Source organism: Stegostoma tigrinum, chromosome 33 (genome assembly GCF_030684315.1).
Source record: "Stegostoma tigrinum isolate sSteTig4 chromosome 33, sSteTig4.hap1, whole genome shotgun sequence".
Classification (NCBI taxonomy): domain Eukaryota; kingdom Metazoa; phylum Chordata; class Chondrichthyes; order Orectolobiformes; family Stegostomatidae; genus Stegostoma; species Stegostoma tigrinum.
Genome location: NC_081386.1, coordinates 2,343,352 through 2,367,973, shown reverse-complemented (window position 1 = coordinate 2,367,973; position 24,622 = coordinate 2,343,352). Strand labels below are relative to the sequence as shown.

The window sequence follows — 24,622 nt, the reverse complement described above, 5'->3', positions numbered from 1 at the left end:
TTGTCTATCTCTCTCCAACACGGTTTCTTCTTTTTTCTCTCTGTTCTTTCTTTCATCATTGTTCCCACTCTTCCTTTGAGCTTTCAATCCAATTTGCAGTTCACCATTACATTGCTGCAGATCGAGACAGTGCATTTTAGGTTCGTAATTATTCAGTATCAGTGTCAGACTTTAGTTTTATTTTTGGAGGCACTTCTGCAACTCTCAGTTGCACCCTAAGCTATTTATTTCAGTGTATCTATCCTCTTGTTATTTACATTTTCCAATTTTTTTTATATAGCCAGCAGCTGCTTCTCTGCATGTTTCTGAGGCTGACACTTATCTGTAGAGCTGACGATTCTGCAGCTGCTGGGAACAGTTTGAATCAATTTGACTTCAATATTTTGCCGTAAACTATGTAATCCTGGCCAAAAATAATCGAACTATAAAAGGAGCATTTATGATTTAAAATGAATAAACTGATCAGACAAGATTAATACTTAAATGACAAGTCAAAGCAAGACAGCTCAGTTGGTGGTTCCAGACCCACCGGTAATGTGCAAGCCTGGGGACAGTTTCGCTTATTCATCCCAAACAAGTACACATCTGTGACAGCCTTTCACAGTTTTAAGAGATGTAAATGCCCTACAAATGAACACTTGAAATAAACTCTTCCTAGCCAATGGTACTTTCACATATGGACAGTCAAAGGAAAAAACAGCTCCCAAATGATGGTCTACCACAAACTGCTCGGAAATCATGGGCTTAATTTCCAGCATGACGTCAGAAGTTAGTGATCAATTTCACAGGGTTTAGTTGTTGAAATCTGTAAGTTGGGGCAATTTTCTAAATTGAATGGGTAGCTACTGCGCATCAAACTTTAAAATGCCAACTGGTCTCAATCATCAAAGAGATTTGAGGAAGAGAGTTCTGGATTTCCACTATTCTGTGAAAAACTGCTTCCCAATTTCTCTCCTGAATGGTCAAACTTCTCAAGAAGGTCACTGGATTTGAATTGCTAACTCTGCTTTCTCTCCACAGATGCTTCCAGGCCAACTAAATTTCTCCAGAAATTTCTGTTTTATTTATAATTTTAAGGCTAGACCCTTTTCCCTTGTACTGGAGTTCCCCACCAAAGCAAACTTTCTCAGCATTTACTTAATTGAATCTTTCTGTTCATTCAAACACCTTATTAGGTTTCCCTTTAATTTTCTATACTCCAGGAAATACAAGCCTACTATACGTACTCTGTCCTCAGAAATTAACCCTCCAACCACTGATATAATTCTGTAGCAGCTCCCTGCACATCATTTCAAGCCAAAGTTCATAAGAGAGCACAGTTCTCCAACTGGATCTGATCAAGGCTCTGTACAACTGAAGCATCTTCCTCCCATACTGAAATCTAGCCCTGCATTCTTTCTGATGATTTTTAAATCTGTCTCTAAATAAGCTAAAAGGCATCATATTTTTCCAAGGACACTGGAAAGGGATGGAGAAAACAGTAGCAGGGAAGCATCAAAAAGCATCTGAGGATATGAAAGGAAGACCACTACACACCACACACAATAGTCACATCTTGAACTGTGGATGTAATTCAACTCCACCAATTATAATCTACCAGAGGATCCTAGTTCAGCTTGCCCTCAGGCCACACCCTGAGTAAATTCTGTAAACTGTCTACCCTGCATGCTGGGGACAAAGTACTAACATAATTAAGAAACATAAGTAATGTTTTATCTTAGTTATCTGACCGTAAATAGTCAATCACCTGACAGCAGGCAGTTTATTAGTGTTCAATTTAGTTCACAACCTCAGAACCCACATCAATGCAACTCTCATGCCTCATTTTAATGTACCAGGCCTCAGTGCCTAATTGTCAAGGTATGGGCAATAATCTCTTCTGACGCTCAAAATGCTTCTACTAAAATGGAGCAGGCCATGTGCTCAGTGTGAACATGGCAAATTATACACTGTTTCTATTGTAATCCCCGCATGTCCTGTCAAGCTGGGGGAAGGTTAGAATCAGGGCTGTTGTTCTTGGAAACAACAGCAAGCTGTTCAGCAGGACATGAAACATGTTGGGAGGTTTTGTAAATCATTTGTGTGCAAATATGATTTGGTAATAAGTTACATTTAAGTGGTATGTTTCAAGTTAAATTAGAGCTGCACAAATTTAAAATTCTCTTTACAACCAGAAAGTTAAAGTGGAGTTTAAATGCTTTTTACCAGGCACTGAAGATGTTTACACAATGATTTATTATCTTGCTGCAGACAGTTTCTAAACATCCACACCCATTATCACTGGGAACTTTCCTTTGGAGCCTAGTATGGTTATTAGCTGAGAATCCACTCATGGGAGGGAGATATCTGAGTTAAATAGCACATGTGTATCCTAGCCTCTGGTCAGTTAGAAGTCAGTGCAATGCAATCTTAACTCCACACCATTTCCTGTGAATGTTTTCCGTTTTCCTTGTGCAAGAATCCACATGTGAAGAACAATCAGAATAGTCCATAGAGAACAAGTCAAGAAAGGCTAATGCAGTTGTTGTCGACTTATGCTACCCAAGCCCATGCTTGCCTTGGTTGCTTAAAAGAATCAAAAACTTTCAATTGTGCAACTTGTGGTCGATTACTTATTCACAGGATTTGAATAAAGTATAAAGGAAAGATAACAAATGATTATTCTTACTGACTTTCATCAATGTGTAACTGAGTAATCGATATCTGTTTACTCCAGATAGTGCAAACATTGAAAAAACTTAGTATCCAGTATGCTTCTCCAAAAGGTCAGGAAGTGGCATGACACAATGGCACAGTGGTTAGCACTTCATGGGATCAGAAATCAATGATGTCAACACAAGTTACTCGCACACACACTGCCTAATGTATTCAGATCGAACAAACTTACTCTTTCAACATTGAAAGGGTACAGGATATGTTAGTTAGACCACTATGGAAGATTTTCTCATTTGTTGGCATCATTATTTCTTATTCCAACTGGTTGCTACAGGAAAATGGGCTGAAAGTGGACCAGGCTATGTGCTACCTCTTCAGATTATAACAAAATTATTCTGCTTTCTTCCCTGTTGAGATGTTTATTCCAGCCATCATGGTTCAGGTATCTCACTTATACCTCATAAGCACAAAGGACAATTCTCTTAAAGAGCATTTAAAAATAATCATCACGTTTCATTCCAGGCTGCTGTTGATTATTGTGGCAGTGTCTGGCTTATTGCTGGACAGAGGTGTTCAGACCAGTGGAGTTGATAATACTCTAGGACAGCAGTGGATGTTTAATCACAACATGGTCAAATTTTGTCCAGAAACGATTGATTTACCTGTTCACTACCTTGGCATGTATCCACATCTAAGCCATATTTAAATGTGTTTAACTAATGATGTCTGTTAAAGCCACACTTTGACACATTCTTACATATGATTGCCACAAGTAGAGTTTGCAGCAGAACTAGCAAGGGAAGTCTGCCTTTAGCAAAAAAGAAAACAGCTTGTGTTGGAGGAAATCATGCCATAATTATGTATTAACAAATATGAATGGCAATGCAACGTGGCCAAGAAGTCTACATGAATGTAAGCCAATTGTTGAATCAAACTTGCAGCACTCATTAGGGCACTGTCCAGACTGCAGCAGTGCAATTTCCAAGTCATTGTTCATCAAACCAGGATAAACAACCTGCAATCTAAAAGGAAGCAAAGATCAAAATATCTTTTACATTTCTTTCACAAAATATGCTGCCTAAAATCAAGTCAAGTAAATCATTGGAATTAAAACAGGTAAATTATATATTTGTTACGTTATAAACAGTACAAAGAATTTCTCCCTTTACACCAACCTCCCAATTGACTAGGGAAAGATGTGTTTTAGGGAGAGAGTATTTACACCCTTTTAGGGCTCTGTCTTCTCCAGGTTTTCAGGTAGACTTACATTCGAAGAAAGGATAAACATTTATCTCTGAACACAGGCAACAAAGCCCTACTTCTCATTCACAAAGACAAACAACAATACATGCATGACGTGCAATTTTTGGATGTACAACATTCACTCATAAAAGTCACAAAAATCAATATTAGTGTTTTTCCAAGAATGTCCTTGGACGTGTTGCAGGCCTGAAAATTCTCTTTCAGTTCACTGAAGAAAAAGTGAAGTTTGGAATTTTGATAAATTCACAATGCCATTTCAAGCAATGATGGCTTTCTCACTTTTTCAGTCAAAACTTGTGCTTGAGTCCCTGTGGTCATCATTACAGTCTGCTGCAATTATCTGTCTGAGATGACTATTTCAGTTCAGAGTTTTCTTCTTAGGACACAATGCATTCCCTCTGAAGTTCTTGCCCCAGAGTGACACATTGGGTTGATTTTGTTGATTAATTTCCAATCTCAAGTCCATTCCTGGTACATTAGTATCAATGTTTTTCATTGTCGAGAAAATGTTTAATGGGTAATCAATTGAGTACACAGTGGAGAATTTTTGGTATAGTATCACCATTCTGCCATTAAAAGCTTCTAAACTGTCAACACTGACAATCCTATCTTCATGGGACCATATAACCAGGGCTGTAGATTGGACTCTACACTAAATAGTGGGGGCTTGAGATCAGTGGCATGGAAAATTAGAAGATTAAAGGTAAAGGAGAAATTAGGATTGCAGGTCCAGAAAATTTATCAGATAATAAAAAAGAAGGAATAGAACAGATGAATGCCATATTGCACCAAGGAACCACAAAATTGTACGGAAATTCAGTCATAGAACAAATTTCAAGACTTTGTATCCTAACACATGAAGAATTCAGAATAAGTAGATGGCCTGATGGCGCAAATCGTGATAAATGAATATGATCTCATAGCCATTACACAAACATGGTCACAAGGAGGTCAACACTGGAAACTTAACATTTGGGATATTTCACTTTTTGGAAAGACAGGAGGGATGAAAAAGGTGGTGGGGAGCACTCTTAATAAGAAATGAAATGAGGACTGCTGTGAGAGATGATCTTGGCTCAATGATATTGAGTCCATTTGGATGAAGGTAAAAAAAAAGCTGGAAAAGAAAGCAGGCATTGCTAGTCACAGTGTACAGACACCCAAACATAAGCAATAAATCAACAAATACCCTGATTATATAAAAGGAATAAAGCAATAATTAAGAGATGACTTTAATGTTGGTTGAGTTAATCAAATTGGAATGGGTAGCTACAAAGACAAACTCATGCAATGAAATAAGGATAGTCTTCTAGAGCAATATGTCATGGAGCCAATCGGGAAGCAGGCTATCTTGGATCTGGTTCTGGGTAATGAGGCAGGTTTAATAAATGACCTCAGAGTAGAAGATTCCCTAGGAAATAGTGATCATAACATGGTTGAATTTAATATTCAGTGCAAGTGAGAGAAGCTTTAGTCGGAAACAACTGTGTTTAACTTAAATAAAGCAAATTAAAATAAACGAGGGTACAATTACTAAAGTGAACGGGGCAGATAGATTAACAGGAATGATAGCAAGCACATTGTGGTAGACATGTAAGGAGGTAGTTCATGACTCTCAGGAAAATATATCCCAGTAAGTCAGAAAAATTTTAAGAGAGGGATTAACTAATTGTGGCTTAATACAGAAATTACAGCAAGTATTAAGTTGAAAGAAAAAGCATTACAGGAAAGATGTGTAAGCATCGGAAAAGGTGCAGGGGAGATTTACCAGGATGTTGCTTGAAATGGAGGGAAGATCGTACGAGGAAAAGTTGAGAGAGCTAGGGCTTTTCTCTTTAGAACAACGAATGACGAGAGGTGACTTGACAGAGGCGTATAAAAGAGGTGTAGATAGAGTAGCAGAAACATTTTCCTAGGGTGGAGGTAGCTATTATGAGGGGGCATAGTTTTAAAGTGAGTAGAGGTAGATATAGGGGGAACGTCAGAGGTAGGTTCTTTACTCAGAGAGTGGTCGGGCGTGGAATGCATGGCCGAAGAGGGTAGTGGAGTCGGTCTCATTAGGGGCATTTAAGCGGCTATGATGTAGGCATATGGATGATAGTATATGGTAGGGGTGGAGGTTAGATAGACCTTAGGATTTGGGTAAAAGTTAGGCACAACGTCGTGGGCCAACGGGCTTGTACTGTGCTGCATTGTTCTATGTTCTATATAAGGAGGCAAAAGTCAGATGACTAGAATAAATTCAAAATTGAGCAAAGCAGGTCTATAGTGAATAAAAATAGAAAAAATATACAAGAACAAACTAGTGAGGAGTATGAAAACTGACAATAAGAGCTTCTTAAAAGTGTAAAAAGGAAGAGACACATCAATGTAAACTGAGGCCCCATAGAAATTGAATGTGGGGAGATGGTTATGGGGGACAAGGAATTGCAGAGAGATTAAACAGATCTTTTACCTTCGACTTTCTGGTGGAAGTTACTTCGAACATCCCATTAATACTAAAGAATATGGGGGAGGAATTAAATATCATCACCATCACTAGAGAAACAGTCCATTGACTCTAATAGCTTGCATCTTAGAATTCTAAAACAAGTAGGTGAAGTGATAGTAGATGCATTCATTATAACTTTCCAAAAAATCCTTGGGTTTTGCAGAAGTACCAGAGGATTAGAAAACATAACCAACTATAGCAGAATCAGCATGGTTTCTTGAAAAGAAAATTATGGCTGACTAATTTATTAAAGTTTTCTGAGCAAGTCTAAACCAGAGTGGTTTGGGGAGGGAGTGTCTTTATTTTGACTTCCAGAAGTCATTCAACAAAATACCACACAAATACCATACAACATTCTATGGTGTGAGTGTAAGGGGTATTATGTTGGCATGGATAGAAAATTGGCTAATGGGCAGAAACAGCAAGTGGGCATAAGGGATCCTTTCTCAAGTTGACAACTTGTGAACAATGGGGCTCCATGAGTATCAGTGCTGGGACTGCAACTGTTTACAAGATACATTAATGACTTGGAGAAAGAAAGGAAGCAAATGTACTGCTGCAGAAGTTGTATATGACACAAAATAGGTAAAAGGCAGGTTGCGAGAGAATACAAACAGTTTACAGAAGAAAAAACTGCAGAAAGCTGCAACATAAAGGAACTTGGGGGTACCTGTGCACGAAAGACAACTAGCACATTGTTGCAGGATGTTACCAGGAAGGCTAATGGAATTTTGGCCCTTATTTCAAGGGATTTGGACTTTTAGAGTAGGGAAGTCTTACTGCACATGTATGAGGTGCTGGTGAGACCACATCTGAATAGCATGAGCAGTCTGGGTCCCCTTATTTAAGGAAAGATATTACTTCATTGGAAGCAATTCAGAGAAGTTCCACTAGAATGATCCCTTACGGAGCAGCAAAGGTTAAACAGATTGGGACACAACTGATGAGAGTTTAGAAGAATTTCAGGTGATCTCAATGGAATACATAGGATTCACAAGGGGCAGGGTAAATATTGACACAATGATTTCCTCATGGAACAGCCTATGACTAGAGGGAATACTTTCAAAATTAAGAGGCATTAATTTAAGACTCAGATAAGGATGAATTTTTTTTTCTCAGAAGGAGGAACTCTTTTTCTGAGTGCCTTTGGAGCTCCTTACCACAGGCATACTCGTTGTGTATATTTAAGGCTGAGACAGATAGATTCAAGGTCAGTAGGGGAATCAAGAGTAAGAAGAAAAGGCAGGGAAGTGGGAGCCAGGTATGTCGGTTTAGCCTTGATCTGATGAAATGACTGAGCCAACTTGATGGGCAAAACAATCTACTCTTGTTCCTATTGCCCATAGTCTTATGTTCTTATTGTTACTTTGGAGCTCTTCAACTGAAACAAATACAACACTGTCTGGAGAAAAGCCTCTGACTCAATTTTGTAATGGTGAATTGTCCACATCATAAAATAAAACAAAGAACTATGGACACTAAAAATCTGGAAACAAAAACAGAAATTGTTGGATACACTCAGTAGTTGTGGCAGCATTTCTGGGGAGAAGGCAGAAGGGTCACTGGACTCAAAATGTTAACTCTGCTCTCTCTCCACAAATGCTGCCAGACTTAACGAGTTTCCCCAGCAATTTCTGTTTTTGTTGTCCATATCACACGTTCCTTTAACGTAAACAAGTCCATCACCTATATACATTCATGTGGACATATAATTTGAAAGAGACAGAATTAACAAAATCAGTCTTTAACAAAACTAAGATCACCACAATACATGAAATTATACTGAAGTTTAGAAAATAAATTTGTACGCTAATGACATACACAACCTCAGCTAACTACCTCCACCATTCTACCAGTTGTGCACATCTGACGGATTTCTGGTATTGTGCTTGCAAATTTCCACCACAATTAAACATCATTGAAAAAGACAAAAAAAATGTACGCTCTAATCTAGAGAGAAAGCTTCCCAATATCAAAGAAAAACAGCTCCACAGCCTTCAGTTTGATGTAGTAATTAAACTTTGAGGTCTTACAGAAATAATTCAGGTTGCATAGTAGTGCCTTTAGTAGCAGAATAGTACACTATGCTTTAAATAGTTTCAGGAGCAGGAGTGGATTATTCCACCTCAAACCTGTGCTACCATTCAAATAATTCATGGCTGAGCTGTATCTCAGTTCTATTTGATCCATATCACTTGATACATACATCAAATAAGAACTATTCATCACTGTCCTCTAAGTTTTATTTGGCCTACTGCATCCATAGCTTTTGGAGGGCAGCTTTCCATATTTCAATAATTTTTGTATAACACCTTGATTGGCCTGAATGTGGAACACAGAATTGGACATTTATGAGTGTGGTTACAAAATCAAAAATATTGCAAATTGGGAGCTCAATCAAGCACTGGCTAGTGTCAACAGAATGTGGAGCTGGAGGAACACAGCAAGTCATGTTGCATCAGAGAAGCAGGAAAGACAACATTTCGGAACAGCGCCCTTCCTCAGGACTGGGGAGAGGGAAAAGAGCTGGGAAATAAATAAAGAGGAGGGGTGGGGCTGGGGGAAAGTAAGTGGGATGGCGATAGGTGGATGCAGGTAGGGGGTAGTGGCAATTGGTCAGTGGCAATTGGTCAATGGAATCGGTGGGGCAGATAGGTGGGGAAGATGATAGACAGGTTGTGTCAGATCAAGGAGGCAGAGATGAGACAAATGGTTGGACATGGGATGAGGCAGGGGGTGGGGAGCTATTGAAACTGGTGAATTCTATATTCAGGCCATCGGGATGTAGGTTCCTAGGTAGAATATGAAGTGTTGTTCCTTTGGTTTGCGTGTGGCATCACTGTGATACTGGAGGAGGCCCAGGATGGATACGTCACCCAGGGAGTGGAAGGAGGAGTTAAAATGGTTGGCGACCAGAAGGTGTTGATGATTATAACATACAGAGCACAAGTGTTTTGCAAATCAGTCACTGAGTCTGCGCTTGGTCTCACTGTTGTAGAGGAGGCCACATTGTGATCAACGGATACAGTAGACCAGGCTGGGGATGTACAGGTGAATCCTTGTAGGATTTGGAAAGTTTGTCTTAGGCCTAAGATGGAGGTGAGGGGGAGGTGTAGTGGCAGGTATAGAATTTCCTGTGGTTGCAGGGATAGGTGTCAGGTGTGGTAGGGGTTGGTGGGGAATGTGGAGCAGATGACGGAGTTGGAGAGTGAGCAGGCCTTACAAATGGGGTGGGGAGGGAAGTATATCTTTGGTTGTAGGATCATATTGTAGGTGGCAGAAATGCCAGAGAATGATATGCTGGATGTGGAGATTGGTGGGTGGTATGTGGAGACCAGGGGGTTTTCTGTCTTTTTTTTTGTTGCGGGGAGGGGGTTTGAGCGCAGAGGTGCGGGAAATGCAAGAGATGCAAGAGCATTTTCAAGCAACGGAGAAGGGAAGTTGTTGCCCTTGAAATAGGAAGACATCCAGGGTGTCCAGGAGTGGAACAGTCCAGCTTGGGAGCAGATGCAGCAGAGACAGAGGAATTGTGAGTAAGAGATCACAATCTTGAATGAAAGTGGGTGAGAGGAGGTGTAGTCCAGGTAGCTATGGGAGTTGGTGGATTTGAAATCGACATCAGGAGTGAGATGGTTACTGGATATGGAGACAGAGTGGTCCAGGAAGGGGAGGGAGGTATCGGAGATGGTCCAGGTGAATTTGAGGTTGGGGTGAAAGGTGTTAGTAAAGTTGATGAACTGTTCAAGCTCTTCACGGGAGCCTGAGGCAGCACTGATACAGTCATTGATGTAGGGGATGAAGAGGTGAGGGATGGTGCCTGTGTAACAATGAAAGAGGGACTGTTCCACATATTCTACAAAGAGACAGGCATAGCTTGGGCCCATACAGGTGCACAATACCACCCCTTTAGTTCGTAGGAAGTGAGAGGAATTAAAAGAAAAGTTGTTGAGGGTAAGGACAAGTTCCATTAAGCAGATAAGGATGTCAGTGGAGGGGAATTGGTTGGGCCTGCATGACAGGATGAAGTGGAGGGCTTTTAGGCTATTTTCATGGGGGATACCAAGTATACAGGGACTGGATGTCCATGTTGAAGATGAGGTTTTGAGATCCGGGGAATTGGAAGTCCTAGAGGAGATGGAGGGCATGCGTAGTGTTCTGAATGTAGGTGGAGCATTCCTGAACCGGGGGGGAAAGAAAGAGTCACGGTAAGCAGAGATAAGTTCAGTGGGGCAGGAGTAGGCAGAGACAATGGGTCAACTGGCGCAGCCAGATTCATGGATTTTGAGAAGGATATAGAAATAGACAGTGCAGGGTTGGGGAACAATGAGTTTGGAGGCTGTGGCTGGGAAGTCTCCTGAGGTGATAAAATTATGAATGGTGTGAGAGATGATGCTTTGGCAATCAGGGATAGGGGATCATACTCGAGGGGGCAGTCGGAGGAGGTGTCAGAGAGTTGGTGACGTGCCCCATACCATTACCCTCCCCTTTATCTACAGGTTTGATGGTGAGGTTGGGATCGGAGCTGAGGGCTGCGCATTCCGTTGGGGAGAGGTTGGAGTGAGTGAGAGGGGTGGAGAGACTGAGGCAATTGATGTCTTGATGGCAGTTGGAAATAAAGAGGTCGAGGGAAGGTAGGAGGCCGTGGTGTGGTGTCCAGGAGGATGGGATTTGTTGGAGGTGGCAGAAGGGGGTCTGCAGAGGGTGGGCTAGACTCCCGGTCAAAGAAATAGGCATGGAGACGGAGGTGGCAGAAAATGAGTTCAACATCCAGACGTGTATGGAATTCGTTGATGTGTGGGTGCAGGGGAAAGAATGTGAGACCTTTGCTGAGGACTGACTGTTTGTCCTCGGTGAGGGGGTGGTCTGAGGGAATGGTAAATACCATTGGGGCTGGGAGTGGGGTGCAGACTGTCTCAGGAGCGTGGGTGTGTATTACCATCATAGGTTATAAAGTAGGTTATCTTGCTATTTGAGGTTTTATCTATGTTTAGCATTAAATGAATATTCATGAAAGGGAAGAATAAACTGTACAAATTCTCTGCACAGAAACACCATGAAAACATACTACAAAAAAAGCTTAAAAGGAGGAATTTGAAAATGTAAGATCAAGTTCTTTAAATTCAAGGTCAGCTTTTAATGAATGTATATTCTTTAGAAGCAAATTTTTATTTTCAAGAACTTCTACTCACCTACAGTATCACAAGGTTCATCTTTATGTACACAGAAATCGGTCCTGAAAATAGATGGGAAGAGGGAATAACTTTCTAGAGATAAAGCTTTCATACATCCCTGACACAACCAGATAACATAAGTCCACACTGGATGATGATGCTTGTTAAATAATGGATTGAAAGTATGATGAAAATGGTTAACTCCCCCACCAATGATCTTAGTCGGGACATTTGTGGGCACAAATCGGTAGTCTAGTGTTGGCTGGTGTCAGCGGATTGCAAAGAAGGTCCAGCTAATTGCTTTGGTTGTTTACGGACCATTGTCTTTTTAGTTGTTGTAGATTGAAACAAATCCAACCCACTTCCTCAAATAGAGACAAAAATGTCCGTGAAACCAACAGGATGCAATTGTAAAGGATAATATTATGTTCTAACATTTAAAAGCAATGAAAAAAACTGCTTACAGTGGAATCTTCACAAAGCACCAAACGCAACACCTCTTTAAAGCCTTAAGCAACTTGTATTATATAATTCCTTGAAAATAATAAAATGTCTGATGCAGAATACAGCATTAACATCAGTAGAAGGATCACACAAATAGTACAAACCAGGCAGTTGGATGACGTGCAATTATGCGGATATTAGTGGATTAGCGAGCCGCATGGGTGTTAGTAGCTTGCACACTAGAATACCGTCTCATATCTGTGTCCTTCAAAATGTCCTATAAGGTGAAATACATCATAAAAATTAATATAGCGGAAAATCAAAACAAAGGATTTTTGTGACCTAATTTTTGTTTAATTTTGTATTGATTTCTGAGTAGGATGTTGACTGCAAAATCCACCAACTTTACTCTAACACCTTTAGAACATAGATGGGCAACTGAGGTTTATGACATAAGTCACCTGGCATGGGAGTGTCACAAAGATAATTTTTTTCAAGTATTTTCTTAAATTGATCAAAGACTTTGTACTTCCAGAAGTTTGGACAGCATCTCTAATGGACTTCAAGGTGGACATGTGCGCCAGGTTGAAACAAAGTCTGCATGTTGGTAGTTCTAAGCCACATAACGGTTACAATCTCAGCAGCAACTAACATTCTACCCCCTGGTATAATCATAGAAAACTACAGCACAGAAAAAGACCCTTCAGCCATCACTTCCACGCCAGTCAAAAACAACCAGTCAGCTATTCTCATCCCATTTCCAAATTGTTGCAATTTAGAAGGTGCTGTCTAAGGGGCCTTGTTAATTTGGTGTGGTGCTTCTCGTAGGGATACACATTGCTACTATTATGCATTGGTGGCTGATGGAGTGAACATAAACTATAATTTACACATTGAAAACTATTTGCAACAAAGACATGTCTTACAAATTGACTCCGAAATCCAATGAGTATATGTGTCATTAAGCTAAGTCACAAAGTCCTTCAAAACTCTTCTTCAGGAAGTATTTAAGCTCCTATTTTTCTAGGGTTTTCCCCAATCACCAGCCAGTATAGAGTCATAGTAATCCACAGAACAGATGAAGGCTCTTTGGTCCATCTTCTCCACACTGTGCACAACCACCTAACAATTCTAATCAAATTTTACAACACTTGGCTCTGAGCTTGTATACCTTGGCATCATAAGTGCACATCTAAATACTTATTAAATGTTGAGGGTTTCTGTCTCTGTCACCCTTACTGACAGTGAATTCCAGATTCCCACCACCCTCTGGGTGAAAAAGATTTTCCTCACATCTACACTAAACCTACTGCCCCTTGCTTTAAATCCATGCACCCAGATCCAGCAAGGGGAGAAGTTTCTTCCTGTTTACTCTATCTGCGCCCCTTATAATTTTATACATTTCAAACATGTCCCTCTCATGCTCCAAGGAAAACAAGCCCAGTCTGTCCAATCTCTCTTCATGACTGAAACACTCTAGCCCAGGGATAATCCTCGTAAATCTCCTCTGCACTGGTCCAGTGCTATCACATCCTTCCTCGAATATGGATTCCAGAATATCACACAAGAGTTGTGGCCTAACCAACATTTCATATGGTTCCAACATAACCTCTTCACTCTAAAAGCTCTATGCCTCAGCGAGTGAAGGCAAGAATGTCATATGCCTTCCTAACCACTTTATCCAACTGTCTTGACACCCTAAGGGACTAGTGTACATGCACACCAAGTCCCCTCTGAGCCTTGGTATTTACGACATTCGGACTGTTCATCCTGTATTTCTTTGCCCTGTTTGTCCTATCCACGTGCACCACCTTACATTTATCTGGATTGAATTCCATTTAATAGAACATTACAGCACAGTACAGGCCCTTCGGCCCTCGATGTTGTGCCGACCTGTCATACCAATTTGTCACTGATCAGCCCACCTGACCAGCCAATTCATACCCTCCTTTAACAGGTATCTTCCAACAGCAGCACACAATCAACTTGAGCTTGGTGGTTTGGCCTCCAAAAAAAAGGACACATCCAATGATCCTCCTCAACTCTGCTTAAAAACTCTGGATGGTGTACTTTCACCACTGCTACCATCAAAAAACAGAAAAAATAAACTGCAACAACTATATCATAGCTCATTCTCAGTTGAAACCACCTAAGCTACAACACTAAAAAAAAGGCATCTGTGGGATTTCAACCAGTTTCTTGTACTCCAGAACTAGCCACGCTGCAGTTAAGCTATTCCAGTATAGCTACAACATTGACATTAACTGACAATATGGAAGATTGCCCAGGTATGTCTGGCCACAAAAAGCAGGTCAAATCTAACACAGCCAACTACCACCGCAGCAGTCTACTCTCTATCATCAGAGTGCTACAGAGCAGCTACGGAAATAGTACCACTGAGTAGTGCTAGCAAAAGAATAACCGGTTTGCTGACATTCAATTTGGGTTCAGCTTGGTTTGCTTAAATTCTGACCATACTAGGGCACTGGTTAAAATATAAACAAACAACCTGAACTCCATAGATGAGGTAAAAGTGACTGCCCTTTTCATCAACCTCAGCATTTGATTAGGTATGGCATCAAGGATTCCTAGCAAAAGTGAGAATTTGAGAATCAAGGGGAGTCCGCCAGATGTTACTGGGCAATTTTCCACATTGTCGGTTGATGTCAATGTTGTAGCTGTACCGGTACAGCTGAACTGGGACATGGCTAGTTCTGGAGTTATACTTGGCGTAATGTAAAATGTTGTGGTTGTTGACAGTCAATTATCTTCATCCAAGCAGATCGTTGCAGGAATTCCTCAGTACTAGATACACCCATATTCAACTTCTTCAAAGACCTTCTCTCCACCATGAGGTCACAAGTGGAGATGTTCATTAATAATTGCACAATGTTTCAATAAGTGACAAAGTCTACACATGCCAGGCAATGACTGATTCCAACAACTCTTATGATTGCCCTTGATGCTCAGTGGCATTGCCATCACTGAACTCCCTGACATAAACACCCTGGGATTATCATTGACCAAGACTGGACTGAACCATCCATTAAATAAATTGTACCTGTAAGGGTAGGTCAGGGAGTAGGAATTCCAGTGCATAACTCACCTCCTGACTCAGCAATATATATCTACCAAAGGGAATGGGACGCTTTGCCTGCAACGGTAGTAGATTCGCCAAATTTAAGTACATTTAAGTCATCATTGGACAAGCATATGGACGTACATGGAATAGTGTAGGTTAGATGGGCTTCAGATTGGTATGACAGGTCAGCACAACATCGAGGGCCGAAGGGCCTGTACTGTGCTGTAATGTTCTATGTAATACAGATAGAGTCTGGAGACGAGGTGATTGCATAGTGCTATTGTCACTAATCCAGACACTTAGGAAATGTCCATCGGAAATGGGTTCAAATCTCATATGGAATATGGCGGAATTTGTTTTCCATAAGAATCTTGAATTAATAGTTTAATATTGATTACATGATGATTGTCAATTAGAGTCATAGAGTCAAACAACATGGAAACAGACCCTTTGGTCCAGCACATTCGTGCTGACGAGACTTTCCGATCCGACCTAGTCAAATCTGCCAACATTTGGCCCGTATTCCTCTAAACCCTTGCTATTCATATAACCATCCAGATACCTTTTAATTATTGTAATTCTACCCACCTCCACTACTTCCTCTGGCAATTGGTTCTATATACGCACCACCACCCGTGTGAAAAAGTTACCCCTCAGGTCCTTTTTAAGTCTTTCCCCTCTCACATTAAACCCAAGCCCTCTAGTTTTTCACTTCCCCACCCTAGGAAAACAACTTTGGCTATTCGCCCTATCTATGGCCTTCATGATTTTATAAACTTATACAAGGTCACCCCTCAGCCTCTGGCACTCCAGGGAAAAAAATGCCCAACCTATTCAGCCTCTCCCTGTAACTGCTGCAGAAAAGTGGGCAGAATTGTACGCAGTATTCTAAAAGTGGCCTCACCATTGTTGTCTCGGGTGCCATTTTGTGCATAAGCTGCTAAGTCTCCAATAAACCAAATGGTCGGGTTTTCTATGAACTTGCATATTTAATTCCTACGTACCAAGATCCTGTAATTCCAACAATTTAAAATAACTCCTTGTACTGCTTTTCCACTTGTGTCCTACCAAAGTATATAGGTTAAAACAATAGATACACATTACTGAAATTATGTAACTCCAGTTGTAACCTCTCTTCAAAAACAAGCTGATTAAGCCAACAGGGCAATGATCACTTACTGTAAGCAGCATGTACACTTGAAGCAATTATTAAAAATAAATGTGAAGAATAAAGAAGGAGAGAAAGAGAGAGGAGCACAGGGGTCAACAAATTTAATCCAGTCATATATCATTGCATAGAACCAGAAGACAGGTCTGCTGCTGAGCCAGCGGACAGAAAGTTGGCAGTAAGTGCTGCAACTAAATTGGCAGTCGGCATGTTGGGGGTTCTAGTCACTGCAGCTGCCAGACCGTCAGTCCTTGGCAGCCTGCCCTTCAATTGGAGGTGATCTCAAGAGAGACCCCAGTGACGCACAGCCATCAGCACTGTTACAAACCATCTTTATTCGGAGAAATCTTAAATACACATTCACCCCAATGCCCCAGGTTTGGCTTAACTTTAGTCTACACTTGGGATTTGGAGTTATTTAAATTAGCCCAAAACTGTTTTAACTGCACATGTAGTATTATGTAACCACTTTAGAAATTAGGTACTTCTCTTAAATGACCATCATGTTAAAATATTGCAAAAGAAGACTCTGTATGGATAAGGAGAAGCTGCTTCTAGAACAGCAATGTGGTAACAGCCTGGTTCACTTGGTTTACTCCATGTGACTCAGGGGTGCTGAACTCATCAGTCAACTCCATAACAGTGCTCTCTGAACCGCAATAAAATGTTCATCAGTCAGCGCCACAGCTGTGGCAGTGTAATTAGCAAGACGGAGTCTGTGTTAGTGAGTGGCTTTTGGACTGGCATAGCTCCACGTAGGGACATACTGGGCCATCAAAAGTTCTGGAACCTTGCAAAGCAGAGAAACAGCAAGATTTTCAATGATGGCTGTGTGTTAGCTGGCAAACAGTAACTACCCAGGATCACAGACCTTCTCAAAACTCTGCATTTTGGTTGTCTATTCTATTCAATACATCAAGTCCCAATACAGAAGATGCTGTGGACATGTCAGTTGCGTTATATATATATTGCCTGCACCTGTGCCTCATAAGGAACATGAAGATCTCAGACACTTATTTATTTCTCATCATTCCATTTTGGCTGTGAATTTAGTGCTACTGATGTAATTATCTTTCTTCTTTTGGTTATGCCATAATTCTTTAAACATTTGTTCATGGGACGTGGGTCAGTTTTAAGTCAGGATGGTACGTGACTTAGGGAAGAATGTGCGGGTACTGGTGTTCTCATGTATGTCCTACCTTTGTTCAGGTCTTGCTGTACACAGACATGAAGTGTCTAAGTTTTTGAGAAGGCACGAATGCTGTTCAGCATATTGCAACCATCAGCAAACATCCCCACTTCTGACCTTCTGATGGAGGGAAGGTCATTGTTGAAGCAGATGTAGATGATTAGGCCTAGGATACAACCCCAAGGGGCTCCTACTGTGCTTAGGGAACACAAATGTTGGCATAGACCAATTGGGCTGAACGGTCTGTTTCTACTGTAAAGATCCCACCAGATGATAATACTGGAAAAAGATCACTCTTTTAATGTTTGTGGCTGCATTTTCTGAATGCCACAATTTCAACAATTGAGCTTGCTCAAAAATACAGCCCTGTAGTATGGCATCACTACTAGTGTTTGTCTGTGAGAAGCTAAACAAAGCAAGATATCATTTTGAAGCTGCTATCTGAGCTGCTTGCCTCCAGCCAAAATCAAATGGAATTATAAAAATATTCCTGAATCAAGGGGCTATGCAAAAGACGAAAATGGATGATAGGTCATGCTTCTGTCTGCAGCAAGAGAGTATAAAACCATTGCGGAAGGAAGTCATTTAGCACTATACACACTGCCACTTATCTTTTTGTCTGTAGGGGCAACATTTTCATGCAGTAGAAAGTGTTTTAAAAATCATGAATGTGTACTTGTGGCCCAAACTGTGTTTCTTTTTTTCCATTAAGGTAGTTGTGCGCATTGTTTCATGCAAAATAGTGGATCCGAAATAATCACTGACTTGATCATTCACTGACTCAACTTTGACCATCCCTTGTAAAAAACAATTATAAAAGAAGCAAGATGGTACAGTCTGCACATGCACTGGTGCCGATGTCACCAAACATGGAACACAGTAATATCAGCTGCACTTGCACAGGTGAACCCTGATAGTAGGAGCCCTGACTGCACCAAACACCATTTTATCAGGCCATCTGACATTAAGAATAATTAATTAAAACTTCTGCAGTTAGTTACTGTGATGGTTTGTCACCAAAATATATTCACAAAATGCTACAGATACTCTAAGGAAACAGAATGGAAGTTTCTTTTATATAAAAGAAATAAAAACAAAATTAATTACATTTAAGTGCTACAGTTAAAAAACATCTCAGCACAAACATGAAATTAAAGTTTCAATCTGTTTCCCAACATCATCTATTCCAGAGACTCAATCTCAGAGAATTATCATTCCCATCTCAGCTTTAAAATCTTTACGTAACTGAGGCTTTCCAGTTTCTTCTCATGAATTGTAAAGATACCTTTATGATGCCTTTCAGATTTGATGGCATAAACTTTTCTAAATTCTGATGGCCTAAATTTTTATAAATTCTTAGCAATTTGAAGATTTCCCTCAGACCTCTCTTTACATAGAAGCTCCACATACTAGAAAATACATCTGTTGAGGGTGAATGGTCCTCTGGACTGAATTGAAAAGTCTCTTATAAAAAAAGACTCCCTTTTAAAGTAAACTCTTGCTCTCTTCAGAATGGAAATCAAAATAAAACTAATGGCTTTGTTCTGTTTACACTGGCTTCAGGATGGTACACACTTGATTTAAACTATCCATGACCACCTTAAATAATTTGGCAGTAAAATCAGACCCTTGGTCTGACAATCTCCCTGTGTAGTCTATAATGGGTAAAGAAAGCAAGCAACTCCTACACAACCTTTCTTCCCTTGACAGACCATAATGGAATTGCTCTGGAAACCTGACAGATACATCCTATGGTAAGCAAATACTGATTGCCACTTTTGGTTTTAGGGAGGGTACCTACACAATCAACGATGATCCATGTGAAAGGTTCTTCAAAATGGGAACTGGCAACAAAGGCACTGGTTTTATCACTGCCTGTGGCTTTCCTACCATCTGACAGGTACAGCAAAATTCAACCATATCTTTATGTAACTGAGGCCAATAAGACTGTTCCTGTGTCTCTGCCTCAGTCATCCTCACTACTAAGTGATCTCCTACAGGTAATTTGTGTGCTACCTGCAATACTTCCTGTATTCTGGAAGTGAGTTTGCTCGCTGAGCTGGAAGGTTAGTTTTCAGATGTTTCGTCACCGTTCTAGGTAACATCATCAGTGAGCCTCCGACGAAGCGCTGGTGTTATGTCCCGCTTTCTATTTATCTGGTTAGGTTTCCTTGGGTTGGTGATGTCATTTCCTGTTCTTTTTCTCAGGGGATGGTAGATTGGCTCCAAATCAGTGTGTTTATTGATGGAGTTCTGGTTGGAATGCCATGCTTCTAGGAATTCTCGTGCATGTCTCTGTTTGGCTTGTCCTAGGATGGATGTGTTGTCCCAATCAAAGTGGTGTCCTTCCTTATCTGTATGTAAGGATATGAGTGATAGTGGGTCATGTCGTTTTGTGGCTCGTTGATGTTCATGTATCCTGGTGGCTAGCTTTCTGCCAGTTTGTCCAATGTAGTGTTTGTCACAGTTCTTGCAAGGTATTTTGTAGATGATGTTCGTTTTATTTGTTGTCTGTATAGGGTCTTTTAAGTTCATTAGCTGTGTTTTCGTGTGTTGGTGAGTTTGTGGGCTACCCTGATGCCAAGGAGTCCGAGTAGTTTGGCAGTCATTTCGGAAATGTCTTTAATGTAGGGGAGAGTGGTTATGGTTTCTGAGCCCGTTTTGTCTGTTTGTTTGGGTTTATTGCTGAGAAATCGGCGGACTGTGTTCATAGGTTCAAAGAATGGGTACCCTATGAACACAGTCCGCCGATTTCTCAGCAACAAACCGAAACAGACAAAACGGGCTCAGAAACCATAACCACTCTCCCCTACATCAAAGACATGTCCGAAATGACTGCCAGACTACTCGGACCCCTTGGCATCAGGGTAGTCCACAAACCCACCAACACACTAAAACAGCAGCTAATGAACTTAAAAGACCCTATACAGACACCAAACAAAACGAACATCATCTACAAAATACCTTGCAAGAACTGTGACAAACACTATATTGGACAAACAGGCAGAAAGCTAGCCACCAGGATACATGAACATCAACTAGCCACAAAACGACATGACCCACTATCACTCGTATCCTTACATACAGATGAGGAAGGATACCACTTTGATTGGGACAACACATCCATCCTAGGACAAGCCAAACAGAGGCATGCACGAGAATTCCTAGAAGCATGGCATTCCAACCAGAACTCCATCAATAAACACACTGATTTGGAGCCAATCTACCATCCCCTGAGAAAAAGAACAGGAAATGACATCACCAACCCAAGGAAACCTAACCAGATAAATAGAAAGCGGGACATAACACCAGCGCTTCGTCGGAGGCTCACTGATGATGTTACCTAGAATGGTGACGAAACGTCTGAAAACTAACCTTACAGCTCAGCGAGCAAACTCACAACCAGAACCTCAACCTGAGCTACAAATCTTCTCAAAACTCGCTATACTTCCTGTATGTATTCTACCAGCACACAATCTGGTGAATTTCGATCCATTTCTCATCTGCACTAACCTGCTAAGGTCTCCATTTCCACCTTAAGATTTTATCCCTAGGGGAATAGCATTAAGGGCGGCACGGTGGCTCAGTGGTTAGCGCTGCAGCCTCACAGCACCAGGGACCCAGGTTCAATTCCAGCCTCGGGTGACTGTCTGTGTGGAGTTTGCACATTCTCCCCACGTCTGCGTGGGTTTCCTCCGGGTGTTCCGGTTTCCTCCCACAGTCCAAAGATATCTAGGTGGATTGGCCATGCTAAATTGCCTGTAGTGTTCAGGTGTGGTGGGTTATAGGGGGATGGGTCTGGGTGGGATGCTTCAAGGGGTGGTGTGGACTTGTTGGGCTGAAGGGCCTGTTTCCACACTGTAGGGAATCTAATTCTGGAAAACATTCCGATTTCTTTTCAGAGTGGGCTTTATTATATAAATCCTATATCTTCTCACCTTTTTGTTGTAAGTCCATTAATTTTCAGAACTAAATACCTCTGCTTGATCCTCTACTTGCTTACATTTTTCCTTTACCATCTCATCAAACAGAGTGTCAACTAACTGGGCCTCAACTCCTTCTTCTTAGTCTTTTGTTTTCCCTTCTTGTTTTAACTTATGGCTGTGGGATCTTGTCACGTCACAGTCTGGTAAAATTCCAAGGTATTTTTCTTTTAACTCCTCAGTTCCCTGGTTTTCTTTTAGCTTTTCCAGTCCCACTGTGATGCAGCTATATCATTTCCTAGAATAAAATGTATTCCTGGATTAGCCAATTTTTCCATCTTTCCCACTACCATCTCCCCAGTCTTGATTGGACTTTCACAGGGGAGCACTACTCCTCTCCATTTATTCCACAAATTACCAATCTTTCAGGCAATACTTCAGGTGGAGTGTAAATATTTTCATCTCGTGCTATTAGAGGCAGACTAGCTCCCGTACCTCTCAATATTTTAACTGCTTTACCTACGCCCCATGTTCTACCTGAGTAAATCTAATCCATACAGGTGAAGTCTTTGCAAAGTTCAGGTGCAAGCTTACTATCCAGCCTCTGACTAGGCTGTGCACTCTCCTGCAGCTCCTTGGCTTCTCTTGGGATTTCCTTCACTACCTCATGTAATCTGACTGGTTTAGCCTCTTTTACTACATCCTTTTTCCCCATGCCTTTCTTAAACTACCAGCACTGTGACTTCGTGTCCCACCTTACTGCAGTGAAAACACCTGAGGCCTCCACCTTTTTGCACTCTCTTGGATTTCTTTGTTCAGATGTTGGAAACGGTTCCTAGTGTGGTCTATTTTTGTTTCTCATTGAAGGATCTCCCTCTTTCGCAAATTCCATCCCTCATGGAATGAAATTGCGGTTGGAAGCTAGATTTTGATTTATGGACTAATCCGTATTTATCCATCATCTCTGCATCCATCATCTTCTTGCTGTTTTAAGTTTCTGTTCCTCAACATGAGTTCTTATCACCTGAAAGTGAGTTTTTAAACCCTTACAACAGAATAATATCTCTAAGACGCTTATATGTCTTTTCTATCTTTAATGCTCTTATCGATCTATCGAGTTGCTCTGTTTAATTCTTTCAAACACAATATAAGTCTGACCTGAGATAATGGGAACTGCAGATGCTGGAGAATCCAAGATAACAAAGTGTGGAGCTAGATGCCTTCCGGAGAGACCACTCTCTCCGTGACTCCCTTGTTTGCTCCACACTGCCCTCCAACCCCACCACACCCGGCACCTTCCCCTGCAGCCGCAGGAAGTGCTACACTTGCCCCCACACCTCCTCCCTCAACCCCATCCCAGGCCCCAAGATGGGTTTTCATATTAAGCAGAGGTTCACCTGCACTTCTGCCAATGTGGTATTCTGTATCCATTGTACCCGGTGTGGCTTCCTCTACATTGGGGAAACCAAGCTGAGGCTTGGGGACCGCTTTGCAGAACACCTCCGCTCGGTTCGCAATAAACAACTGCACCTCCCAGTCGCGAACCATTTTACCTCCTCCTCTCATTCTTTAGATGACATGTCCATCATGGGCCTCCTGCAGTGCCACAATGATGCCACCCGAAGGTTACAGGAACAGCAACTCATATTCCGCTTGGGAAACCTGCAGCCCAATGGTATCAATGTGGACTTCACCAGCTTCAAAATCTCCCCTTCCCGCACTGCATCCCAAAACCAGCCCAGCCTGTCTCCGCCTCCCTAACCTGTTCTTCCTCTCATCCATCCCTTCCTCCCACCTCAAGCCGCACCTCCATTTCCTACCTACTAACCTCATCCCACCTCCTTGACCTGTCCATCTTCCCCGGACTGACCTATCCCCTCCCTACCTCCCCACCTATACTCTCCTCTCCACCTATCTTCTTTTCTCTCCATCTTCGGTCCACCTCCCGCTCTCTCCCTATTTATTCCAGAACCCTCTCCCCATCCCCCTCCCTGATGAAGGGTCTAGGCCCAAAACGTCAGCTTTTGTGCTCCTGAGATGCTGCTGGGCCTGCTGTGTTCATCCAGCTCCACACTTTGTTATCTATAAGTCTGACCTGATTCCTTCCTTACATTTCTGAACTGCTGCCTATAACCATTCTTCTGGTACCAATTCTCAGGCACGCAAAATAGCCTTTTTTACTCCTTCATATTCTCCTGACACCTCCTCTGACAGCGCTGCAAAAGCCTCAGCAACTCTGCCTACCAACTCGGATAGAATTAACAATACCTACACAGTCTTTGGCGAGTTCATTTGTTTAAGCCAATTTCTCAAAGGAAATGACAAAGGCTTCTACATCTTTTTCATCAAATTTTGGTAATGTCTGGAACATATTTGTATATATCCCGACCAGGCTGTTGTCTATGATAGGTTTGCTCATCACTTCTATCTTGTACATTTACTTCTGTGATCTGAAGTCTTTTCACTTTAAGTGGAGTACTGTGTACAGTTCTGGTCGCCACATTCCAAAAGGATGTGGATGCTTTGGAGAGGGTGCAGAGGAGGTTTACCAGGATGTTGCCTGGTGTCGAGGATTCTAGCTATGAAAGAGGTTGAGTAGATTAGGGTTATTTACATTAGAAAGTCAGTGGTTGAGGGGGGACCTGATTGAGGTCTACAAAATCAGGATAGGTATAGACAGAGTGGATAGCAGGAAGCTTTTACCCTAGAGTGGGGGACTCAGTTACTAGGGGACATAATTTCGAGGTGAGAGGCAAAAAGTTTAAGGAAGATATGCATGGAAAGTTCTTTATATAGAGGGTGGTGGGTGCCTGGAATGCGTTCCCAGCAGAGATGGTAGAGGCAGGTACAATAATGTCATTTATCTAGGCAGGTACATGAATGGACAGGAAGCAGAGGGATACAGATCCTTGGAAAATACGCCACAGGTTTAGATAGAGGTTCTGGATCGCCGCAGGCTTGGAGGGCCGAAGGGCCTAATCTTGTGCTGTAATTTTCTTTGTTCTTTGTTCATCTTTTCCAAGTCATACTTTCTTTCCCTTTCTTTCTCTTCTGCCCTGGCTATCCCTTCTTTCTCTTCAGCTTGGTATCTTTTTCCTTTTCTTTTTCTTCTGCCATGGCTATCCTTTATTCAGCTAGACTCTTCTGTCCCTTTCTTTGTCCTCCATTCTTTTATGTTCACTTTCTAGCTCCGATTATCTCATTTGCAATTTATTTTTTTCTAACTCCACTGCACT

At 41.5% G+C, this 24,622-nt stretch overlaps 1 protein-coding gene across 1 annotated transcript in view; it reads right to left on the bottom strand.

Annotated features, from left to right (window-relative positions):
- Positions 1–24,622, bottom strand: part of adamts17 (ADAM metallopeptidase with thrombospondin type 1 motif, 17) — a 505,079-nt gene that overhangs the window by 337,396 nt on the left and 143,061 nt on the right. Inside the window, exon 7 of the mRNA XM_059639195.1 lies at positions 11,599–11,642. Coding sequence (XP_059495178.1) covers positions 11,599–11,642 — 44 coding nt within the window. The remainder of the gene's footprint in view (positions 1–11,598; positions 11,643–24,622) is intronic.